Source organism: Erinaceus europaeus, chromosome 1, assembly GCF_950295315.1.
Source record: "Erinaceus europaeus chromosome 1, mEriEur2.1, whole genome shotgun sequence".
NCBI lineage: Eukaryota > Metazoa > Chordata > Mammalia > Eulipotyphla > Erinaceidae > Erinaceus > Erinaceus europaeus.
In genome coordinates, this window is record NC_080162.1 from 64,169,702 (window position 1) to 64,191,572 (window position 21,871).

Sequence of the window (21,871 nt, forward strand, 5' to 3'; positions counted from 1 at the left end):
GGAGTTAGATTGTGTAACTAGGGTGACAAATGGCTCTGCTTTTGTGCTGTGTGTTGTGAGTATCCTGGAAGTGCCCCTCCACTGAGTGTCTCCTTTTTGATTCCAGACATTAATGACTGTAGCCAGAACCCCTGCCACAATGGGGGCTCCTGTCGAGACTTGGTCAACGACTTTTATTGTGACTGTAAAAATGGGTGGAAAGGAAAGACCTGCCACTCACGTAAGTAGTAGCTGGTGGGAACTCCATTTTTGAGACCCCTTTCTTTGTCTTCTGTAAATAGTCAGCCAGAGACTCACACTGAGTCTTCCTTCTCCAGGTGACAGCCAGTGTGATGAAGCTACTTGCAACAATGGTGGCACTTGCTATGATGAAGGGGATGCTTTCAAGTGCATGTGTCCTGGAGGCTGGGAAGGAACGACCTGCAACATAGGTAACTTCCTGCCCTGTGCTGGGGCTTGAGGGGTGGGGGTGGGCGTAGGGGATTCAGGTCATCGTGGCAGGCCACCTGTGTGCCTATGACTGTTTTATTGTGTTTGACCCTTGCTCCCTCAGACTTTTGCTTTTCTTCGTCTTGTAGCCCGAAACAGTAGCTGCCTGCCTAACCCCTGCCACAATGGGGGCACCTGTGTGGTCAACGGTGAGACCTTCACGTGTGTCTGCAAAGAAGGCTGGGAAGGGCCCATCTGTACTCAGAGTAAGTACCCCTCCCCCCCTCACTTTGAGGGCTGCAGGAGCACATCCTGACACCCTTGGGGACTCACAATGGAAACCAGAAGCAGAGCTGTTTGATGTCTGCTTCTGCTTCACCTAGGTCTGCTCTAATAACTTGATGGGCTGCAGCCCTGACCTGGGCATGAGAAAGTCGCAGTGAGATAAGTGGAGACAGATGGTGTCTCAGTTCCCAGCTCTGGTCTAACCAGCAGCCTGTCTCCTCCTATTCTCACACCCCTTTCCCACCCCTGCCAGGGCTTCTTCCTGTGTACATGTATCCCACAGTAAATGGAACACAGTGTAGCGCAGGTCTGGTTCTAATCGAGCAGAAGTCTTGGGATCATTTGCCCTGGTGTTAAGTAGACTTTATCATTTGGATATTATGGAGATAAGCTGTGGTGCTATTTAGGGCTAAGACTGCTTTCTCTGTGTAAGGTCTCACTACGAAATTGTCTTTGTCCTTTGCAGATACCAATGACTGCAGTCCTCATCCCTGGTAAGCATGACCCCATTTTGAATTTGTGGCCTGTAATGTTCATGAGCATCAATGTCACCCTGGGATCTTAAAAATAGAGACTCTGGTCTAGGAGATAGTTCATCTGCTATAACAGGCCTAGCCATGTTTGAGCTCTGGGACTATGGACAGCACTTGTATGGGGTCAGATGGGGAGGGAGGTGTGGGAGGGAGTTCTGCTGCTTGAGCAGTACTATTATCTCTCCCTCTCTAAAGTAATTTTTTAGTGGTCTGGAGAGGCCTCTCAGTAACGGTCTTAACACATGCTTAAGGGCCTGGTGCTGCATTACAATAGCAGGTTCTGATTTGGGCCAGCACTGCCTTTCTAACAAGCTCCCAGGCGAAGCCGGTTCTTCTGGTCCATGGACCACACTTTAATTAGCTGGGTTATGTCTTCATTTAGAGCAGAGATTTTCAACCTTGGCTGTGCACTAGAATTATCTAGGGACCTTTTAAAAGTCCCAGTGCTTGGGCTGTAGCCGAGACCTGTGAAATTAGACTCTCTGGGGGTGGGACATAGGCATCAGTATTTTTAAAGCTCACCAGGCTATAGTGAGTATGTCCTGGAGTTCGAAGTAGCAAGCCCCTCTGATTAACTGGCAGCTAAAGATTGGGAGGTTGGTCACTGAGATGTCTTTGCTTCTTCTCAGTTACAACAGTGGCACATGTGTGGATGGAGACAACTGGTACCGGTGTGAATGTGCTCCTGGCTTTGCTGGACCTGACTGCAGAATAAGTAAGCATTGCCCTAGACTGGCTTACCTTTTGTCTTCCACCATTCCAATTTAATCTGAAGCTTTTTATCAGATCATTAATCTCATGAGTCACATTTTCCACCTCGAGGTGGGCTAAGCTACCCCTGGCTGGATTATCTAAGACACTTGCTAGTCAGTCCTTCCCTGACTAACCCAGCCTCTTCCCATTTTAAGGGAGAAAGTATCCTTTCATGATCTACCCATTCTGAGGCACTAAGAGAGTGTGCTGTCTCTATAGCTAATATGAAATCATGATCTACCAGATTTTAAGCATCTAATTCAGGTATAGGACAGAACTTCATTAGGACAGAGGAGACCTAGAACTCAGTAATGTCCTAGTAATGTTCTAGAAATATTAAAGTATGCTGGGGGCCAGGAGGGTGGTACACCTGGTAGAGTTTACACATTACCATGGAGCAGGACCTGGCTTCAACCTCTCTGTCCCCATAGTAAGTGTAAAAACTGTGCTACAGGTGTCTTTCTCTCTCCCTTTCTCCCCTTGCCTTGTCAGTTTCTGTCCTATCAAAAATAAATATTAGGGACTGGGGAAACAACATAATGGTTATGCAAAAGTCTTTCAAGAAAGCCTGAGGCTCTTAGGTCTCACTATCCTCAGCCCCATCATAGCCAGAACTAAGCAGTGTTCTGGTCAGTCTCTCTCTCTCTCTCTCTCTCTCTCTCTCTCTCTCAGTATCTTTCTCTGTATCTGCTTTCTTATTAAGATAAACTAAGTAAAATATTTTAAAACAACAAAAATAAATATTAAAAACTATCTAAGAATACTGTATGGATATTTAGATTTGGTGGGAAGTAATGCTATTTTTTAGAACCTTATTTTGAACCTTTTCCTACTTTTTTTTTACATGCTATTTCTAAAAAACAAAAAAGCAACAAGATGGTTCTATTTTGCAACTGTTTGCAAATTATTTTATGGATCTTACTGGTATTTGAAATCCACAAGTCTGGAATAGACTTAAGCACTAGAGGAAAGGGCATCATTTCTGTTTCATGGTTCTGAATCTGGTGTGGGGGAAAAAAAAGTGACCCCCCCCTTGCCTAATCTTTAGAAATTGTTTTATTGGTACAGTCATTCATTTGTGCAGCTGCTCTCACTATGATCAGAGTTGAATAGTTGTTAGAGACCACTTGGTCTGCAAAGTCTAGAACAGTTGCTCTATAACCCTTTTCAAGAACCATGCAGGTATTTGCTCTAAATTGTAAATATGAGGAAAGAGGAACTTAGTTAACTAAAAATTGATGCCACCTGGAACAACTGATGGAAGTTTGATTGGTGCCAATCTTTAGTGATTGCTAGAGACTTTTGGAAGACTGATGATCTGTTTATTTGGGCACTGGTTACATGATGGGAATTCATCAAACTTAAAAGACTTGAATTTATATGCCTTTCTGTCAATAAAACTTTAAGAGAAAAACATCACTGCATCCCACTGGTACCTAACCTTGAACCCATTTCTCCTAGATATCAATGAATGCCAGTCTTCACCTTGTGCCTTTGGGTCAACCTGTGTGGATGAGATCAATGGCTACCAGTGTGTTTGCCCCCCAGGGCTCAGTGGTGCCCAATGCAAAGAAGGTATGTGGACCAGACTCTCCGGCCACCTGTGTATCTTGTAGGGTGATGTATAGTCATCATTTCGGATCACATGGAAGAAACACATAGTAGGGATACCAAAGAGTGCACACTTAAGAAGATACCTAAAAAAACCAGGGTAGCTGTTGTTTTCCAATGAGCTTTTAACAGTGCTGTATAACAATCCGTCCCCAAATTTGGAGGCTTACCAAGAACATATTTAGTGCTGTGGACACACTGGGCTGGCAGTGACAGGTGCTGTGGCTTGCGCTCATGGCTGTTCTGGATGCCCCCTTGTCCTCCCTCCACCATGACTATATCTGGGGCAAATTTTTTTCCTGACAATTGCAGACATGCAGGAGGCCAGACTCAACTTGGGAAGATCTTTCAGTCACATCTGCTCATGTTGCAGTGACTGAAGGAAGTCAAGTGGCCATGAGCAAAGTGTGGGAGCCCTTGCTGGGGAGGAACTGTGTTGTCATGTGGCAAAGGCTAGGCAGTTAATCACTTCCTAACAGGGAAAGGGAGGGAAGGGATGAGAGGGGGTGGGAAAGAAACTCCTTTCATTCATGGGTCTCCACCTTTCAGTTTCAAGTAGATCTTGCATCACCATGGGGAGTGTGATTCCAGATGGGGCCAAGTGGGACGATGATTGCAATACCTGCCAGTGCCTGAATGGAAGGATAGCCTGCTCAAAGGTACGTTTAGAACACTTTAGAGGGGCCAGGTGGTGGTGTGCATGCATTGCAATGCACAAGGACCTGGGTTCAAGTCTCTGGTCCCCACCTGCAGGGGGAAAGCTTTGCAAGTGGTGAAGTAGTATTGCAGGTATCTCTCTGCCTCTCTCCTTCTCTATAACCCCCTTGTCTCTTGATTTCTGGATGTTTCTATCAAGCAAAATAAAGATAATAAAAAATTTTTAAAAATACTTTAGAGGCTCTGTGTGCTTTGGAATGGCCGTTGGATGTATCCATTTTTCCCCCCTCCCTAAGTTGCCTTTCTGACTCTCTCTCCAGGTCTGGTGTGGCCCTCGACCATGTCTCCTCCACAAAGGGCACAGTGAGTGCCCCAGTGGGCAGAGCTGCATCCCTATTCTGGATGACCAGTGCTTTGTCCGCCCCTGCACTGGTGTGGGCGAGTGTCGGTCTTCTAGTCTCCAGCCAGTAAAGACCAAGTGTGCCTCTGATCCCTATTACCAAGAGAACTGTGCAAATATCACATTCACCTTCAACAAAGAGATGATGTCACCGGTATGGAACCAACTTCTTCTTCAACTTGGAATGATGTGTGTCTCCTTGTACTGAGATGGGGGTGTCATAAGCTAGAATCTCTCTGGCCTACATTTTTGTCTTACAGCAAAGCAAAGTCTGAATGTAGTCTGACTTCCTCAGAAACATCAGTCTTTTTTTTTTTTCTGCTTCTGATATCTTACACATGTGTGATTTTTAAAATGTCATTCTAGGGTCTTACCACGGAACATATTTGTAGTGAATTAAGGAATTTGAACATTTTGAAGAATGTGTCTGCTGAATATTCTATCTACATAGCTTGTGAACCTTCCCCTTCTGCAAACAATGAAATACATGTGGCCATTGTAAGTATAAGACCCTTTGCTTTAACTTCCATAAAGTAGCAAACTGCAGTTAGTCCATTTCTAAATAGATCCAAGACATTGAAAGAGAGCTTTACATACAAGCATGGTCAAGTAATTTCGAATAAAGGCTGTAATGCTATGATTCTTTTTTTAAAATATTTATTTATATTTATTTTTCCCTTTTCATTTCCCTTGTTTTCTATTATTGTCGTAGATGTCGTTAGATAGGACAGAGAGACAGGGAGGGAGGAGGGGAAGACAGGGGGGCTGAGAAAGATAGACACCTGCAGACCTGCTTCACTGCATGTGTAGCGACTGCCCAGCAGGTGGGGAGCTGCGGATGTAATGCTATGTTTCTCTGACCATCCAGTCTCACCACATTATTTTTGCTTTTTTCCAGTCTGCTGAAGACATACGGGATGATGGAAACCCTATCAAGGAAATCACCGACAAAATCATAGATCTTGTTAGTAAGCGTGATGGGAACAGCTCACTTATTGCTGCTGTTGCTGAAGTGAGAGTTCAGAGGCGTCCTGTAAAGAGCAGAACAGGTAAGTAGTGTCAGGTGGGCGAAGTCCTTTTCTATCAAAAGATCTCCTCAGCCTGTCTAGTAGATAGTGTGCCAGTGCCCCCCCCCCTTTGCTGTGGGGGAAAACTGAGAACTTGATGAAGGTGTTCTGTTGATGGGCAGAGGTCACCCTGACTTTTTGTTTCCATATCCGCATGCTGTGTTCTTTTGAGCTGGTATCCCTAAGAACACGTCATGTTTCTAGACCCACTGCAGAGCCCCAAAGCTGAGCTTTGCACTCATCTGGGGACCTTGACATTCTCCTGTCATGAAACAGCCCATCTAAGCATGCATCGTGAGATACTGGTTTGAGAGGTGGCTTGATTACCACCCCCACAAGCCCCAGAATGCCCAGATTCCACTGTTGATGATCCTCAGCATCATCTTTCTAGCTAGATGAGAAATTAGACAAATGCTAATGGAGCAGTTGTGCTGTCTGTACTGATCAGGTATCTGATAACCCTCCAAATTGGGTCCTATCATGAGCTGCCTAAAAAGCCAGACTCACCTTGACTGAATCAGACAGTGCACTTCCCACACAGTCAGGAGCATGCAGGGTCTATAGCTTTGCCTGATCTCTCTGGAGACAGTGTCAAGGTTTCCAAGGGCCTTGGTTCCCACAACTTGCTTATCAAGCTGTGAAGTGACCTTGTTCAGTTGTGAAAAGGGACTTCCCCCCTGGAGCCCCTTTCAGGCAGTAAGGGGTAGAGAATCACTGTTGGTATTCTTTTCTTTTTCCTATGATATGGTGGTTGTATTGGGAGAGTTAATTGGTTTTGTGCCTGCCTTCCAGATTTCCTGGTTCCTCTGCTGAGCTCTGTCTTAACTGTGGCTTGGATCTGTTGCTTGGTGACAGCCTTCTACTGGTGCGTGCGGAAACGGCGGAAGCCCAGCAGCCACGCTCGCTCAGCCTCTGAAGACAATACCACCAACAATGTGAGGGAGCAGCTGAACCAGATCAAAAACCCCATCGAGAAGCATGGGGCCAACACAGTTTCCATCAAGGATTACGAGAACAAAAACTCCAAAATGTCAAAAATAAGGACACACAACTCTGAGGTGGAAGAGGATGACATGGATAAGCACCAGCAGAAAACCCGGTTTGCCAAACAGCCAGCGTACACGCTGGTAGACAGAGAGGAGAAGCCCCCCAATGGCACACCGGCAAAACACCCAAACTGGACAAACAAACAGGACAACAGAGACCTGGAAAGTGCCCAAAGCTTAAACCGGATGGAGTACATCGTATAGCAGACGGCAGGTGCTACCACCACTAGGTAGAGTCTGAGGGCACTTGGGGCTTGTAGTTCTTTAAACTGTCATGTCATATTCCAGTCCGAGGCTATTGTTGACTTAGAAACCCTGTGTTAATTTAAGTTTTGACAAGCTGGCTTACACTGGCAATGGTAGTTTCTGTGGTTGGTGGGGCAACCAAATGCTGCATATCACAGCTATGCAAACCCAGCCGGAAGTGCCCTGGTGCACACTCCCCCTACAGCTGACACATGGACCAGGCTCCCAGGAGAATGCCGGCCCCTAGGCCTGGAGCTTCCACTTCTGCCAGATGCCCTGATGGTGATGCAGTCTTAGGATCATAGTTTTATTTATATTTATTGACTCTTGAGTTGTTTTTGTATATTGGTTTTATGATGACGTACAAGTAGTTCTGTATTTGAAAGTGCCTTTGCAGCTCAGAACCACAGCAACTATCACAAATGAGTTTATTATTTATTTTTTTTTATTGTATGTTGTTGTTGTTGGGGGAGGGGGACTTTGATGTCAGCAGTTGCTGGTAAAATGAAGAATTTAAGAGGAAAATGTGTCAAAGGTAGACTTTTGTATAGTTATGTAAATAATTCTTTTTTTATTAATCACTGTGTATATTTGATTTATTAACTTAATAATCAAGAGCCTTAAAACATCATTCCTTTTTATTTATATGTATGTGTTTAGAACTGAAGGTTTTTGATAGTATTGTAAGTGTATGGCTTTTTTTTTTTTTGAATTTAATTTCCTATTACGTGTTGCCTATAAGCCAAAATTAAGGTGTTTAAGAATAGTTTAAAACAGTAGGATGGGCTTCCATGCCTGAAAAACTGGTGGAATTTTTTCCTTTTTTTCTGTATGATGTCAGATGTTTAAAACACCTTCTATAGCATCACTTTAAAAACACGTTTTAAGGACTGACTGAGGCAGTTTGAGAATTAGTCTAGAACAGGTTCCTTTTCTGTTTTGTTTTGTTTTTTCTGCTTTAGACTTGAAAAGAAGAGACAGGCAGGTGATCTGCTACAGGCAGTTTTAAGGGAACAAGTTGAGCTATGATTTAATGTAGTCAAACTGAGTGGTTGAATATTATTTAAAATGTCTAATTGTGTGAAGTTGGAAGCACACCAATCTTATTTTGTAAATTCTGATTTTTTTTCACCATTATGTAATACTGAACCACTTGTAGATTTGATTTTTGTTATCTACTGCATTTAGGGAGTATTCTAATAAGCTAGTGGAATACTTGAACCGTAAAATGTCCAGTAAGATCACTGTTTAGATTTGCCACAGAGTACTGCACTGCCTGCCTTAAGTGAGGAAATCAAAATGCTATTACAAAATTTAAGATCAGAAAGGCTTATTATAAGAGTAATTTCGTTGGTTCAACATGGAGACCGTGAAAATACTTTGTATTGTCCTATTAGTGTTACATGAACATAAAAATGCATCTTTGATGTGTTGTTCCTGGCAATAAATTTTGAAAAAGTAATATTTATTAAATTTTTTGTATGAAAACCATGGAAGAGTGTGGCCTCTTGTGAGCTTATGTAGTTCTGCTGGGCACTGCCGTGTGCCTTTGCCACCCCGTCAAGTCTGTTCTGGTTACTGGAGTATGATAAATACTGTGTTTGACAGGGACACGCAGGAAAAATTGAAAGCCTTTTCAGTCACAAAATTTGTCTGAAGTTCTCAAAAAAAAGGCAGTGGGGAGGCCCGAGGCCTGGAGTGCTGCTATGGAGCTGTGAGAGCCCCATCTTGGGGATCTTGATTCCCTTGTTATTCAGCAGCAAGTGTGCATACTGCTTGAATAAACACCACTGGTGTTCAACCTCTAGTGTGAAGGTGAATTGTTTGTGAGCACTCACGGGAAATACCCACCACACTAAAGGGTTTTGAATAGCTTACAAATGGTGTTGGAGGATGGAGAAGGGAGCTTGAATGCTTTACCCTTCCTTTTTTTTTTTTCCTTCTGCTACTTTGATTAATATTAATGTCCTGCCAACACTGTACACCACACCTTTGTGGCTTTTGTGCACGCTTATGCCTCCGGGGTGGTTTCCTCACAGCACAGGAGGTAGCAGTTAAATGTTTCTGGGGTTAGGGATCATGTATTCACCACCTTGTTCCTAGGGAGTTGAGTGTTCCATTGGTCTTATCACCTAACCTTGAAGGTGCCAGGCACCTGGCCTACCATGTGGTTCCAGAGTCAAGCTTTCCCCACCTGTGAATGGCAGAGTTGGGGTTTTGTCATAACTACTGGGGCCAAAGGCCACTCTGGCCACCTACATCCTGGGGTGCAGTGCAGTGGAGAGTTTTGCCTCTGGCACCTCTGCAGTAAGGAAAGACCAGAGGTGGTGGGCACATGGACAACTTCCAGTTGCTAGTAGCAGTTGCCTGGCTAGGATGCCAAATGTTTATTGTCTCCCAGTACTCTGACATTCGGGCCACCCACCCACCTACCTCACTTCAGTGTCATCCCAAGTAGAACAAACTGGATAGAGGAAACACTGACAGGCTATTTTTCTCTCATTCTTGGCAAGTTTTTTTTGTTTGTTTTGTTTTTTTGATTTGGCTCCTTAGGAGTTGTGTTCTCTAATGGGGCTTTCAGTATCCTTGGCTCTTTGTGGATGAGCAGAGAGCATTGAGAGGATAGGATTTAGTAATTGTATTGGTTTGATGGGGAGGCCAGTCACCTGAAGAATCCAAACAGTTGAGCTGGAATTCCTGAAGTGTCTCCTTGCCTTTGTGTGGCAACACTTTTCGGTCACTAACCTGCTGGGAGACAGCTGGTTTCTACAAGGTAGGATCATAGAGGGAAAAGTGCTTTCCTGATACAGACCCAACCAGCCAAGACAGAGTCTGGTTTAGTAGTAGTCAAACACCATCCCGAAGCAATACCTTGCTCCAGTGGTTTGTAAACTTGGATTCTGTGAGACTCTAGAATTCCTTGGACAGTTTCCAAATGCTTTAGTGCCAAGGGGCGGGGGGTGGGAGGAGGGAGGGCTTTAATGAGCCATGCAGTTCTTTATTCCAGGAGGGATGTGATGTTGAGATTCAAGTGTTTTAAGGGGCCTTCCATTCTGGACACTCTTAGTGAGGAGGCAGAATTCAGACTCATCTGGGCCTGGCTCAAAGCCAGCACTAATAAAGGATAGTTTTTTCCCCCTTTCTCCAGGTAAAATCAACAAGGCAGTGGGGTCTTGGCTACTCCAGGGGCAAGAAGGTGAACAAGAAACAAGACATTTTTTTTATTTTATTAGTGATTTAATATTGATTTACAAAATTAGGTGTCAACAGGGGTATAATTCCATACCGTTCCTATCACCAGAGTTCTGAATCCCCAATCTCTCCACTGCAAGCCACAGTTCTCCTAAGATTGCAGACATGGGCCAACCATCATCTCTACAGCAGTCTACATTTACACATAATTGCCCCCCTTTTCTTCCAGGTCCAGTCCTCTCTTCCCCTCCAAGCCACTCATGACACCATTACTACCTCCCAATGTCTCTACCCTTTTCTTCCTCTCTCTCTGGGTACTGATGGAGCTGGAGGAGTTCAGAGCCCTCTTATCCTCTTCCTCCTACCACTTCTCCCACTGGGAGTATGGACCAAGATAGTTTTGGGGATGCAGAAGGTAGGAGTTCTGGCTTCTGTGATTGCTTCTCCACTGGACATGGGTGTTGGCAGGTTGATCCATACCCCCTGCCAAAACAAGACAACGTTAACCTTCCATATTCTCTCTGAACCTTCTAGACTCTCTAAACTGATCCTGGGAAACCTGTGTCCATCTCTAGGAAACTAATCATAAGGAATGCCTGCATAAAAACAAACCGTGAAACTCTGGAAAATAACTCCAAGCTAGTTGTTTTCAGATGGAAACTGTCCTAAAGTTTTTTTTTTTGTTTGTTTGTTTTTTAAAAAGGATTCATGTCCTAATTGGCACAAAGCCCAGCAAGACAGGGTGATGATCAGAAGTACAACTGGAAAACAGGTTTCTCTTAAATGCTGATTTCCAGGTTTGGCCCCTGATTCACCACAGGCAGGGCTTGAGAATCAGTATTTCAGCAAGCTCTCCCTTCCTGGCTTGTGTACAGTAAAATCCACGAACAACTCTGCTCAGGTACTAAAGTGCAAGCTCTTCATTAATTACAATGTTTTTCCTCCTTGTTAAATTGAATTAAGTAGCCTGGAAGCCAGTTTGTTGCTAAATTGCCACCTGACATCATTTTTAAGTAAAATAATTACACTGCTCCTTAACCAAGTTGTGGTCTAAGTGCTTCATTTATTGGCTGACTTGAGGGGTCAGCGAGTCAAAGTTAACTTGTTTGGCAATATTTCTTCAGTAGCAAAGAACCAAAGGAACCAGACTGTGGGTTTTCCACCTCTCCAAAGAGCTTACACCTCTCTACCCAAAAGTAAGGGAGTGTGTAGCCAAAAATCAGTTGCCCTTAGAGAAAATGAGAGGCCTGGCAAGATCTGTAACATGGCCTGAAGAGTATTCTACCATTTCCGTTTTGACTTTGGGTCTCCTTGCATCAACTGGGAATGAGAAACAGGAGTAGAGAGGTCTGGGAAGACACATAAGCACATGGGTTATGGGAAGCCGCCTCCTGCTAATGTGTATTTATACTTTGTAAGCTCTGATTCATCCAAGCATTGGAACAGAAATCTGCTTCCTGAGGTTCTGTTTTTAAATAGATAGTTTGCAAAAACAACAATTATTTTTCTTACCATTTTTTTTTCCCACCCCACAAGCAGCTAAACATCCCGGGCAGAACTATGTCAGTCTTCAGCAGTGCCAACAGACAGCTTGGTTATCAGAGGCAGAAGGGTACCCCCGAGGCAGTTCTGTAGGGTCTGGCTCCAGAAGCCCGAAAAACAAAAGTTTAGAAGCCGTTAGGGTAATCTGATTGCATCACTTTAAATCCAGGAGATATTTCTGTGTCTATTAAAAATAACGAATTTCCATTTGTGAACGACTGTCTTCTGGTGGGTGCTACAAGAAGACTGGCAAGTGGGGACTGACACTTGTTGAGGTGATGTGTGTGAGGGGCAATGGCTGAGGTGCAAGGGGGGCCTGAGCACCTACGTGGCACCCGCTGAGATCTTGTCAAAAGGGTGCGGCTACCTTGCTTTAGACATAAATTCTACCTGTGTTACTTGCTCCTACATGCCAGGCACAACTTTTCCTGGCTTAGAGTGTGTTTCTTTCAAGTCGCAGGCAGCTTTTACAAGTCTTAAATTATGTATCATTATGCACGGGTCCAATATTAACCTGTGATATACAAGTTGGGAAAATTAACTTGGAGAGTAAAGGCTCTTAAATCCAATAAGAACCTTAAATTGAGGCTTGCCCCGCTACCTCCTCCCACCGTCTCCTTTGCCCTCCTCCCCCTGCAAACATCCACACTAGGGCACCCAAGGGTTGAATTATCCAGAGAGCAAAAGCAGATGCCAGCAACATGAAAGTAACAGCTTTGTTTTAAAGAGAATCTCTCCTGGCAGGGCCAGTGGGCCTCCTTCGTGACCCCTGAGGGAAGTACAAGTTTGCAGCTGGCTTCCTAATGATTACTCAGGCAGCGGAACAGGTTGGCCCCTCTGTTTTGTGCTTGAAGAGAGCTTTATTTCATCCTTGCTGAGAAATGTGCAGTTGAAAAGCCTTCATCTCAGCCTCACTGGGTATTAATGCAGTCAGAGATGTTATCAAATCAAAGGGTCCAACACTCAGTACTCTCCCAGGATGGGAAACTGAAGTAAGAAAGATTCAAAGACTTGTCTAAGGTCACATCAGCCAGGACTTGAACCTGGGACTCTGTTTGTTTTTTGTTTGTTTGTTTTTCTACCCCATCTGAGAGTGTGTCAGGCTTCTGCTGAAATCCTGACCTGGGCATAATTGTCAGCGATGAATAACTGAATCATATTTGACTAAAAGGAGACAGAGAGACACTAGGTAGGACACAGGAAGCCTCCACACAGTGTCTTGGATCTGATCTGTAGTCCCACTGGGTTTTGCCTAAAAAGTGACATCTTTACAATTCAAAGAGCAATAGATGTTTTCCAAACCAAAGAAAGGCAAATTAAGTCCTATCCCTTTGTAGAAGATTCCTTTGTTCTTTCGGCAGCTTCAGATTTCCTTTTTAGTTTTTGCTTCATAGAATTATAAAGCAAATTGCGGGAAAACAGGCTTGGAGAGGAAATCCACAGCCCCACTTTATGCTACCCCTCCATGTGTGCACTCATGTGCGCGCACACACACACACACACACACACACACACACACACACTTAAACGGGAGTTTGTAGGATGAAAGCACTGCTCTCTGTGTGAGGCAGTTGGTGAGGTCCTGGCCAGGGTCAGGTGACTACAATTACAGTTAATGCTCATCCTACATTCCCTAAGTGCTCCTGCTTCCCCAGGCAGGCTACTTCCAGGTTATCTCATGGAAGAATCACCCGAGCATTTAAAAATATTGAAATCCAGATTGCTTGGATTCATGATGAAATTGGCCCTTCATGCAAAGGAGCCAGCACAAACACATCTGGGAGTTCCTGGAATTGCCTATGGGCAGCTCTACTTCCTCTACCCAACATCCCATCTTTAACCTGTCAGTTGTGTCAGGTGAGTCCAGAATTACATATCATGCAAACTTTCCTATGTGTGGAGGCACCCACGCTGAACAACTTGGGAAAACCCCATCCTGGAGACAGAAATGTAAACCTTCCAAGTTCAGTATATTAGTTAAAAAAAAAAAAAATTGAGAGATGGGAGTCTCTCTGGTTTACAAGAAAGGACAGTTTTGGAAAGTGATTGAAAAATAGAAAAAATATATATCTTAAAAGGATTAAAGGCTTTAAACAGAATGGAAGAGCACAAATGTGAACTAGCTATTGGTTTGTACAAAACTAAGACAAAAAGAGCCTGTAAAGAAAAGGGGGAAGGGGTAGGTGAGGCAAAGGCTTATCACTTTTTTTTTTCTTTTCACATCCATGACCTGAGATTTCTACACTTCCTGTGATTTCCTGATCTGACATTTCACAAAAGAGGTCCTGAACCTGTCATCCAGACCTCTCTATCTCCGTAAGGGCCTGACAATTCATGCAACTGACAGTTTCTGCATGTGCAAAGCCAGGCTGAAAGGTCAAAGTGCACTTGGGAGCCAGACTTGTGAATTCCTTGTGTAACTCTTCCTTCCCTGGCAATGTTTTTCTCTAGTTTTGTGGCAATAAACTGACACAAGTGCACCCCCACAGCACTGTTTCTTTGCTTTATGGTTGGACACATATAGTATTTCTAGTTACACCAGTTTACTAACTTGGGAATGTATCTGAAATTCTTTGCAACTCGTTTCCTTATCTGTGTAATGGTGGTAATTAATGAATGCCCCTATTAGCATTCACGGAAAGAGCTAAGGAAGAATACTCTCTTTAGTAGTTCTCTAGGAATTCTATATAGGATAGAGCGTTCATTAAAAGATGAAGAAAACTGGGAGCCAGGTGGTAGCGCAGTGGGTCAAGCGCACGTGGCACAAAGCGCAAGGACCGGCCTGCATATCCTGGTTTGAACCCCTGGTACCCCACCTGCAGTGGAGTTGCTTCATAGGTGGTGGAGCAGGTCTGCAGGTGTCTTTCTCTCCCCATCTCTGTCTTCCTCTCCTCTCTCCATTTCCCTCTGCCCTATGCGACGACGACATTAATAACTACAACAACAATAAAAAAAATTAAAAATATAAAAAAAAAAGATGAAGAAAACTGTCTAGATTCCAATGAGTCTTTGTTCTCATCATCAGACTGGAGCCTTATGAAAGGAGAGTTAAGGGAAACTGGATCTGGCGGCAGATGGTAGTCTACGATAGACTCAGAGACTCTTAGCCTATGGTTATTGATCAAGCATCAATCTCTGCACTGCTGTGAAGGAATTTTGAAGATGCCATTTGAAAATCCAACATCCAACAAGGGCAAAAAAAGGGAATAAATAAATAAAAATAAATATTAAAAAAAAAGAAGAAAATCCAACATCAGTTGGTTTAAAAATAGGAAGATTCTCCAAGTGGGGCTGACCCAGTCATGGGGAGTCTAAAAAAGTCTAAAGGCAGTGTTCTCTCATCCCTAGTTATTAAGGAAATGCAAACAAAAACAAGGACCTATCACCTCACAATTGTGAGAATGGCTATTATTATTATTTTTATTTCCCTTTTGTTGCCCTTGTTTTATCATTGTTATTATTGTTATTGATGTTGTTGTTGGGTAAGACAGAGAGAAATGAGAGGAGGGGAAGACAAGAGAGGGGGAGAGAAAAACACCTGAAGACCCGCTTCACCACTTGTGAATCGATACCCCCTCCCACAAGTGGGGAGCTGGGGGTTCAAACCAGGATCCCTACGCCAGTCCCCTGTGTTTTGCGCCAGGTGCATTTAACCCACTGTACCACCGCCGGACTTCCCTGAATGGCTATTATTTAAAAGACAAGAAACGAGTGTTAGAGAAGATGTGGAATAGGGAACACCTGGATGCTGTTGGTGGGAATATAAATTGAGGCAGCCATTACAGAAAGCAGTGTGCAAGGCCCTCCCAAAATTAAAAACAGACATTCTATATGATCCAGTACCTTCACTCTTGGGTATTTGCCCAAAGAATACAAAAATAGTAATTCAAAGAGATATATGTACTTCTTTGTTTATAGCCACTTTACTACAGTCAAGTGTTGAAAGTAACTGAAGTGCCCATCAACGGATGGTTGTATGAAGATGTGTCCTATATACATGACAGAATACTACTAGCTACCAAAAAAGCTGAAATCCTGCCACTTGCAACAGCAGGAATGTACCTAGATCATATTTTGCTTAGTGAAAATATATCCAGCTGTATGAGTTCACTTATATGCAATACATAGAGAAACAAGAAACAAATAAGCTAAATAAAACAAAAACAGGTTTTCAGACTATAATACCAAATTATCGGTTACCAGAAAGGATGGGGAAGAAAGGGGGTGGGTGGTCACGTGGGAAAAAGAGGCCAAATGCATGGTGAAGCGTAGATGGGCTTTTACTGGTGAACTTAATGCAGTATGTACAGATGTTGATATACTAATAGAGTTTAATACAGTATTACAGATGCTGATATACTGATAGAGTTTTAAAAATATTACAGTGCAATACTGAATAAAATCATTTAGAAATTTAGGATTTTCTTTAGGATCACCAAAGTAAGAGATAATAATTTTTTTTTCAAAAATTCTATCTAAGGGATGTTTGTCTGTAAATGAAACTGAGGGGGCAAAATGTAAAAAGGACCTAAGGACATTTTCTGGGAGCTGAGCTTAATCTCCAGCCAATATATCAGCATGACAGAGGGTCCTTAATCTTATAGCTGCCAGGAACTGCATTCTGCCAACAACTTGAGGAAGCATGAAGTGGAATTTTCACTCGTTGAGCTGCCAGTTGAGGATAAAGCCTGGCTGACAACTTGATTCCAGTCTTATGAAACCTGTAGCAGAAGACCTATCTGCAAAGTGTCAAGAATTGCAAAGTCATCAATTTGTGTTGCTTTACTTTGCTAAATTTATGAATAATTAGTATGCAATATAATCCTTCTCTAAAAGGAATCTGTACCTTTTTTCTTTTTCCCCTGCCACTGGGGCTGTAGCAACTAAGTAGTTCCGCCAATCCTTATGTACTCTTTTTTATTTTTTGTTTTTTCTCTTTATTTTTTAAATTATTTTATTTATTTATTTACTTTTGTTGTCCTTGTTGTTTTATTGCTGCAATTTTTGTTGTTGTTATTGATGTTGTCATTGTTGGATAGGACAGAAAGAAATGGAGAGAGGAGGGAGTCAGGAGGTATCGCAGCGGGTTAAGTGCCGGTTCGAGCCCCCATCTCCCCACCTGCAGGGGAGTCGCTTCACAAGCGGTGAAGCAGGTCTGCAGGTGTCTGTCTTTCTCAACCCCTCTCTGTTTTCCCTTCCTCTCTCCATTTCTCACTGTCCTATCCAAGTTCGACGACATCAATAACAATAACAATAAAACAAGAGCAACAAAAGGGAATAAATATTAAATATATATATTTAAAAAATAAATGGAGAGAGAAGAAGTCGGCGGGGGGGAGAAAGACACCTGCAGACCTGCTTCACCGCCTGTGAAGCGACTCCCCTGTAGGTGGGGAGCTGGGGTCGGTCCTTAAGCTTTGCGCCACGTGTGCTTAACCCGCTGCGCTACCGCCCGACCGACTCCCCTATTTTATTATTTTTAATCCTTTTTTCTCTCTTTTATATGATAGGACAGGGAGAAAAGTGAGAGGGGAGTGGAGAGAGGTAAAGAAAAGACACCTGCAGAGCAGACCTGCTTCAGTGCTCCCGAGGCTACCCACCTGAAAGTGGTGGACTTTTTGTTTTTCCTTTTTAATAGCTTATTTACTTATTGGGTAAAGATGGAGAGGAATCTGGAAGGAAGGAGAGAGGAAAAGAGAACACCTGCAGTACTGTTTTACTACTTATGTGGCTTCTTCCCTGAAAGTGGTTTGGTGGACTCTTTTATTTCTCATTTCATTCACAGAAACAGAAAGGGAAAGAAACAGAAAGAGGAGAAGACACTGCAGCAATGCTCCACTGCTTAAGAGACTTCTCCTTGTATAAGGTGTTTTCCTGTGGTGTAAGGTCCTTGTGCATGCTAAACTCTACCAGGTGAGCTATCTCCTAGCCCTATTTTGGCTTTCACTAAAAAAAAAAAAAAAAAAAAAAAAAAAAAAAAAAAGTTATAAACTGTTTTCCTAATCAGTCAGAGCCTGGTCTAACGTAGCAGAAAGAAAAGCTCATTTAAGATAAGAATAAACTATAGAGTGAAAAACAAGATAATAACAACAAACTAAACTTGGTGCCCAATTTTAACTCTACAGCATTGTATTCTTTGTAGAGTTCTCGATAACCTCTAAATTATAATAAGATACATATAACCTCTTTCATCACCACTATTCACAAAATCAGCACCAGGTGAAACAAGGTCAGTTCCTAGCTATATAAGGCTACAGGACTATCCCCCCCCCATCTCTCCAGAAAGCAAACTTCAGGGGACCAGTCGGTGGTGCACCTGGTTAAGCACACACATTACAGTGCTCAAGGACCCACGTTCAAACCCCTGGTCCCCAGCTGCAAGGGAAAAACAGAGTTTCAGGTGTCTCTTTTTCTCTTTCCCCCTCCTCTTAATTTCTCTGTCTCTTTCCAATAATAAATAAAGTTTAAAAAAAAAAGCAGCCTTCCCCTTCAAAAAAGTTCTTTCACTGGCAGCCCTTTTTGCAGAGTGGGCCAACTCCTTTTGGGGCTAAGGAGGGGTTAAATGGCAAATCTAATCTCTCCCACCATCCTTTTTTGTTTTTTCTGCCAAGGCTATCAGTGCCAGCACTACAAATTCACCGCTCCCAGTGGTCATTTTTCCATTTTATTGGATAGGACAGAAATTGAGAGCAAGGAGGGATTGAGAAGGAACAAAAGATAGACACCTGTAGACCTGCTTCGCCGCTTGTGGCGTCTCCCTTTCAAGTGGGAAGCCAGGGGTTTGGAACCCGGATCCTTGAGCGGGTCTTTGCATTTAGTACTATGTGCGCTTAACCGGGTGCACCACCATCTGGCTCCCTCCCACCATTATTTATTTGTTTGTTTATTTATTTAATGTGTGTGTGTGTGTTTCACTGGAGTATCACGCATGCATGTTTAATTTCACTGCTTCAGGTCAACTTTTTCATTCCAAGAGAGGCAGAAATGATAACAGAAGAGATAACAGTACCACAGCTTGTATCAGTACCATAATAGTACACCCAGTGGTGCCAAGGCCTGAATCTGGGCTTCATGCATAGCAAGGCAGGAACTCTACCCAGTGAGCTATTTCTCTGGACTCCACCATCTAGTTTTTCCTAATTTTACTCTCAAATGATGGATTGCTAGTAGCAGAAAAATCAAGGCTTCTCTGAAGTTCAAGGAGCTTTTTAAAGACATCACCAGGACCTGGGTTTACAAATTAGCACATATGTGAAAACAGCAGCCAAATCTGTCCAACCAGAATGCAGAACATGAGGTTTGATAAATCAGTATTGAGGAATACTGTCTTCACTGGACAACAAGCTAATTTGATGCAGGCAAATTCATAGATGGAAGGATACTCTGCCTTTGAGTCTCTGGAGATTTTAGTAAGATTCAGAAGGTCCTTTTGACTGGAGAGTCTTAATAGCATCAAAACAAGCTGACAACAGATCCCTGGTGTCTCCAACACAGTGAGCTTGCTCTTCCACCTAGTAGTGCTTTCAGATTGATGGGGCACTTTTCCTAAGAGAGCTCTTTGAGGACACTTTTAGTTGCCCCAGGCTCTGCCCAGGCATCTTCCACTCTGCTCTGGATGGAGTCGCAGCTGAGCAGAATGCACTTGGAGAAGGCTCAGAAGGGAAGCACTTTAAGGGGAATGAATGTGCAAATCAAAGGACTGAGTGCTGCTGTTGCTCAAGCTCAAACTCCAGTCTGGCATCATTGTAGGAAAGCTCTTCCTGGCTCCTCCTATTGGGACATATCCCAAAAGCCCAGCCCAGTCTGCTACATCAAGGCTGGAGGTCGTCCCAATTCACCATTCCACCTTTTCCCTCTGACAACAGAAATGGGTGGGCTGGTATTAATCCTCTCAGGAACCCACAATGGGTTTGGGAAAGAGTCTTGTGCATTCTTCTCACCAAATGAGCATGCTAAGGAGGAACTGAAAAGGCCTTAAGAGCCATTGGACCTAGAAAAAACCCCAGTTAATCCATCACCTGCCTCTTCCAGCGAAGGGTCTGCCCATCCAACTCATAGATCCAGGATCAGGTGGAGAAAGAGGATGTGAGACCGTGAGTGGAAATAAGAGAGGTGTGTGTGTGTGTGTGTGTGTGTGTGTGTGTGTGTGTGTGTGTGTGTGTGCGCGCGCGCGCGCAGCAAAGACAAGACTAGTAATAGAAAAGCCAGCCAGCAAGAGGGCGTGGGAGACTGGGAACTTATTTATAAAAGCTCTTCTACCCTAAAGCAAGTCAAACTCCCTGCTGAGGAGTTGCTTTTTCTTCCTCCTTTTTGAGTCTTCTGTGCTGAACTGACCTTTCCCTCACAAAGGTCAGCGCTCTGTTCACTCTGCACACTCAGCCTTCTGGGGTTTAAGCGCCTTAGAAGCCTGAACAGGAGAGAATTCTTCAGCTCTTGTTTCTGAGAGTAAAGCTGGAGTAAATCTTATGAAGATGCTTTTTTGTTTTTTTAAAGAAACACACACACACATGCACACACACACTGAGATACACATACATAAATGTCATAATCTTTTGAAGCTTTTAGAAATGGGGGGGGACTTAAAAACTGTACATCACCAGAGTTCCCTCCTACAGCTGACTTCAACCCCTGAAATAAATTAGGCTGGATAGTGAATGAGGTTTTAAGAAATATAACTGAATTCTAACATGCGAGGTCAGCAACTCATCCTAGGTAATCCTTTGGAGGCTGAGAAATTCTCTTGATTTTCCCACAGGGTTATTTCAGATGTGCTTTCTGAGCCAAACTATTTTAAAAGCATCCAGCCTTCCACTGCTCTGCCAAATGTGAATTTAAGATCCACACACACACACACTTTCTGCGAGCTTATTAATGACATTCAAGATCATGGATCAAAGGCAAACCCAGAACAATTACTTAGGCACTTTAAAAACTCCTGTATGGAAGTAATAATTTCTCAATGTGGGTGAGAATGATAGAGATACCTGCAGCACTATTTCACCACTCATGAAGCTTCTCCCTGGACTGGGGATGAGGCACTGAACCAAAGCAAGGGACTCTGGGGAGAGAATAGAAAAGGGGGTGGGGGGTATTTGGAGTCCTTGATGGGGGGGTTAAAAGCATGTAGCAAAATCCTGCTATACAAAACTGAGGAACCACACACATGAATAAACAAATGTCCTATAAATCACTATCCCCCCCCCAAAAAAAAATAAGACTCTTCATATCTATGCAAAAAAAAAAAAAAAAAAAAAGAAATCATGATGAAGCTTCTCCCTGCAAGTAGAGGCCAAGGGATTGATATACACTGTAATGTGTGCACTCAACCAGATAACCATTACTCAGCCCCTTAAACATACATCTCTTTGTATGATTAGAACAGTTTTCTCTGCTTGCTATCTTAACTCTTTTTCAGCCACCAGGTTCCAGATGATACCATGATGTCAATCTGACTTCCCAGAACAGATTCCTACCCCATTAGGGAAAGAGAGAGACAGGCTGGGAGTATGGATCGACCTGCCAACGCCCATGTTCAGCAGGGAAGCAATTACAGAGCCAGACCTTCTACCTTCTGCATCCCACAATGATCTTGGGTCCATGTTCCCAGAGGGATAAAGAATAGGAAAGCTATCAGGGAAGGGAATGTGATATAGAATTCCAGTGGTGGGAATTGTGTGGCCTTGTACCCCTCTTATCCTCTGGTCTTGTCAGTGTTCCCATTTTAGAAATAAAAACTTATATATATATATACATATAAAAGTATAACTATTGACACTTTGTCACCAAAGCTGTCCTATCTACTTGAAAGTAGGGAGACTTCTGCTTTGTAGAAAGACCTTCTGAAGAATTGCAAGCTCTTAATCAGCCCTGGCTCATTCAAACATGCAATATCTTTCAAGATTTTTTATTTTTATTGCTACCAGGCTTATCGCTGGGGCTCGGTAATTGCACAGTTAATCTACTGCTTCTGGCAGCCACCCCCCTTTTTTTGTTCTTCTTTATTTGATAGGACAGAGAGAAATTAAGAGGGGAGTAGAAGATAGGAAGGGAGGCAGACAGATAGCTGTAGCACTTGCTTCCCCTCTGTAGGTGGGAAAGGTCTCAAATCCA

General features: G+C 43.3%; 1 protein-coding gene and 1 long non-coding RNA gene across 3 annotated transcripts in view; one reads left to right on the forward strand and one right to left on the reverse strand.

Annotated features, from left to right (window-relative positions):
* JAG1 (jagged canonical Notch ligand 1) overlaps nt 1–8,518 on the forward strand; it is a 38,830-nt gene extending 30,312 nt beyond the window's left edge. For both annotated transcript variants that reach the window (XM_007524715.2, XM_016188871.2), the window contains exons 16-26: nt 107–220; nt 318–431; nt 579–695; nt 1,181–1,208; nt 1,877–1,962; nt 3,462–3,575; nt 4,161–4,270; nt 4,589–4,822; nt 5,035–5,166; nt 5,567–5,717; nt 6,528–8,518. In XM_007524715.2, the coding sequence (XP_007524777.1) occupies nt 107–220; nt 318–431; nt 579–695; nt 1,181–1,208; nt 1,877–1,962; nt 3,462–3,575; nt 4,161–4,270; nt 4,589–4,822; nt 5,035–5,166; nt 5,567–5,717; nt 6,528–6,985 (1,658 nt within the window). In that variant the 3' untranslated portion in view covers nt 6,986–8,518. The remainder of the gene's footprint in view (nt 1–106; nt 221–317; nt 432–578; nt 696–1,180; nt 1,209–1,876; nt 1,963–3,461; nt 3,576–4,160; nt 4,271–4,588; nt 4,823–5,034; nt 5,167–5,566; nt 5,718–6,527) is intronic.
* Nucleotides 8,519–16,025: 7,507 nt separating this feature from the next.
* LOC132537096 (uncharacterized) lies at nt 16,026–21,344 on the reverse strand. Its single transcript, XR_009548588.1, has 3 exons — nt 19,780–21,344; nt 17,485–17,707; nt 16,026–16,496 (listed from the first exon to the last, which is right to left on the reverse strand). It is a non-coding gene; the product is annotated as an uncharacterized LOC132537096 (long non-coding RNA).
* Nucleotides 21,345–21,871: the final 527 nt, after the last annotated feature.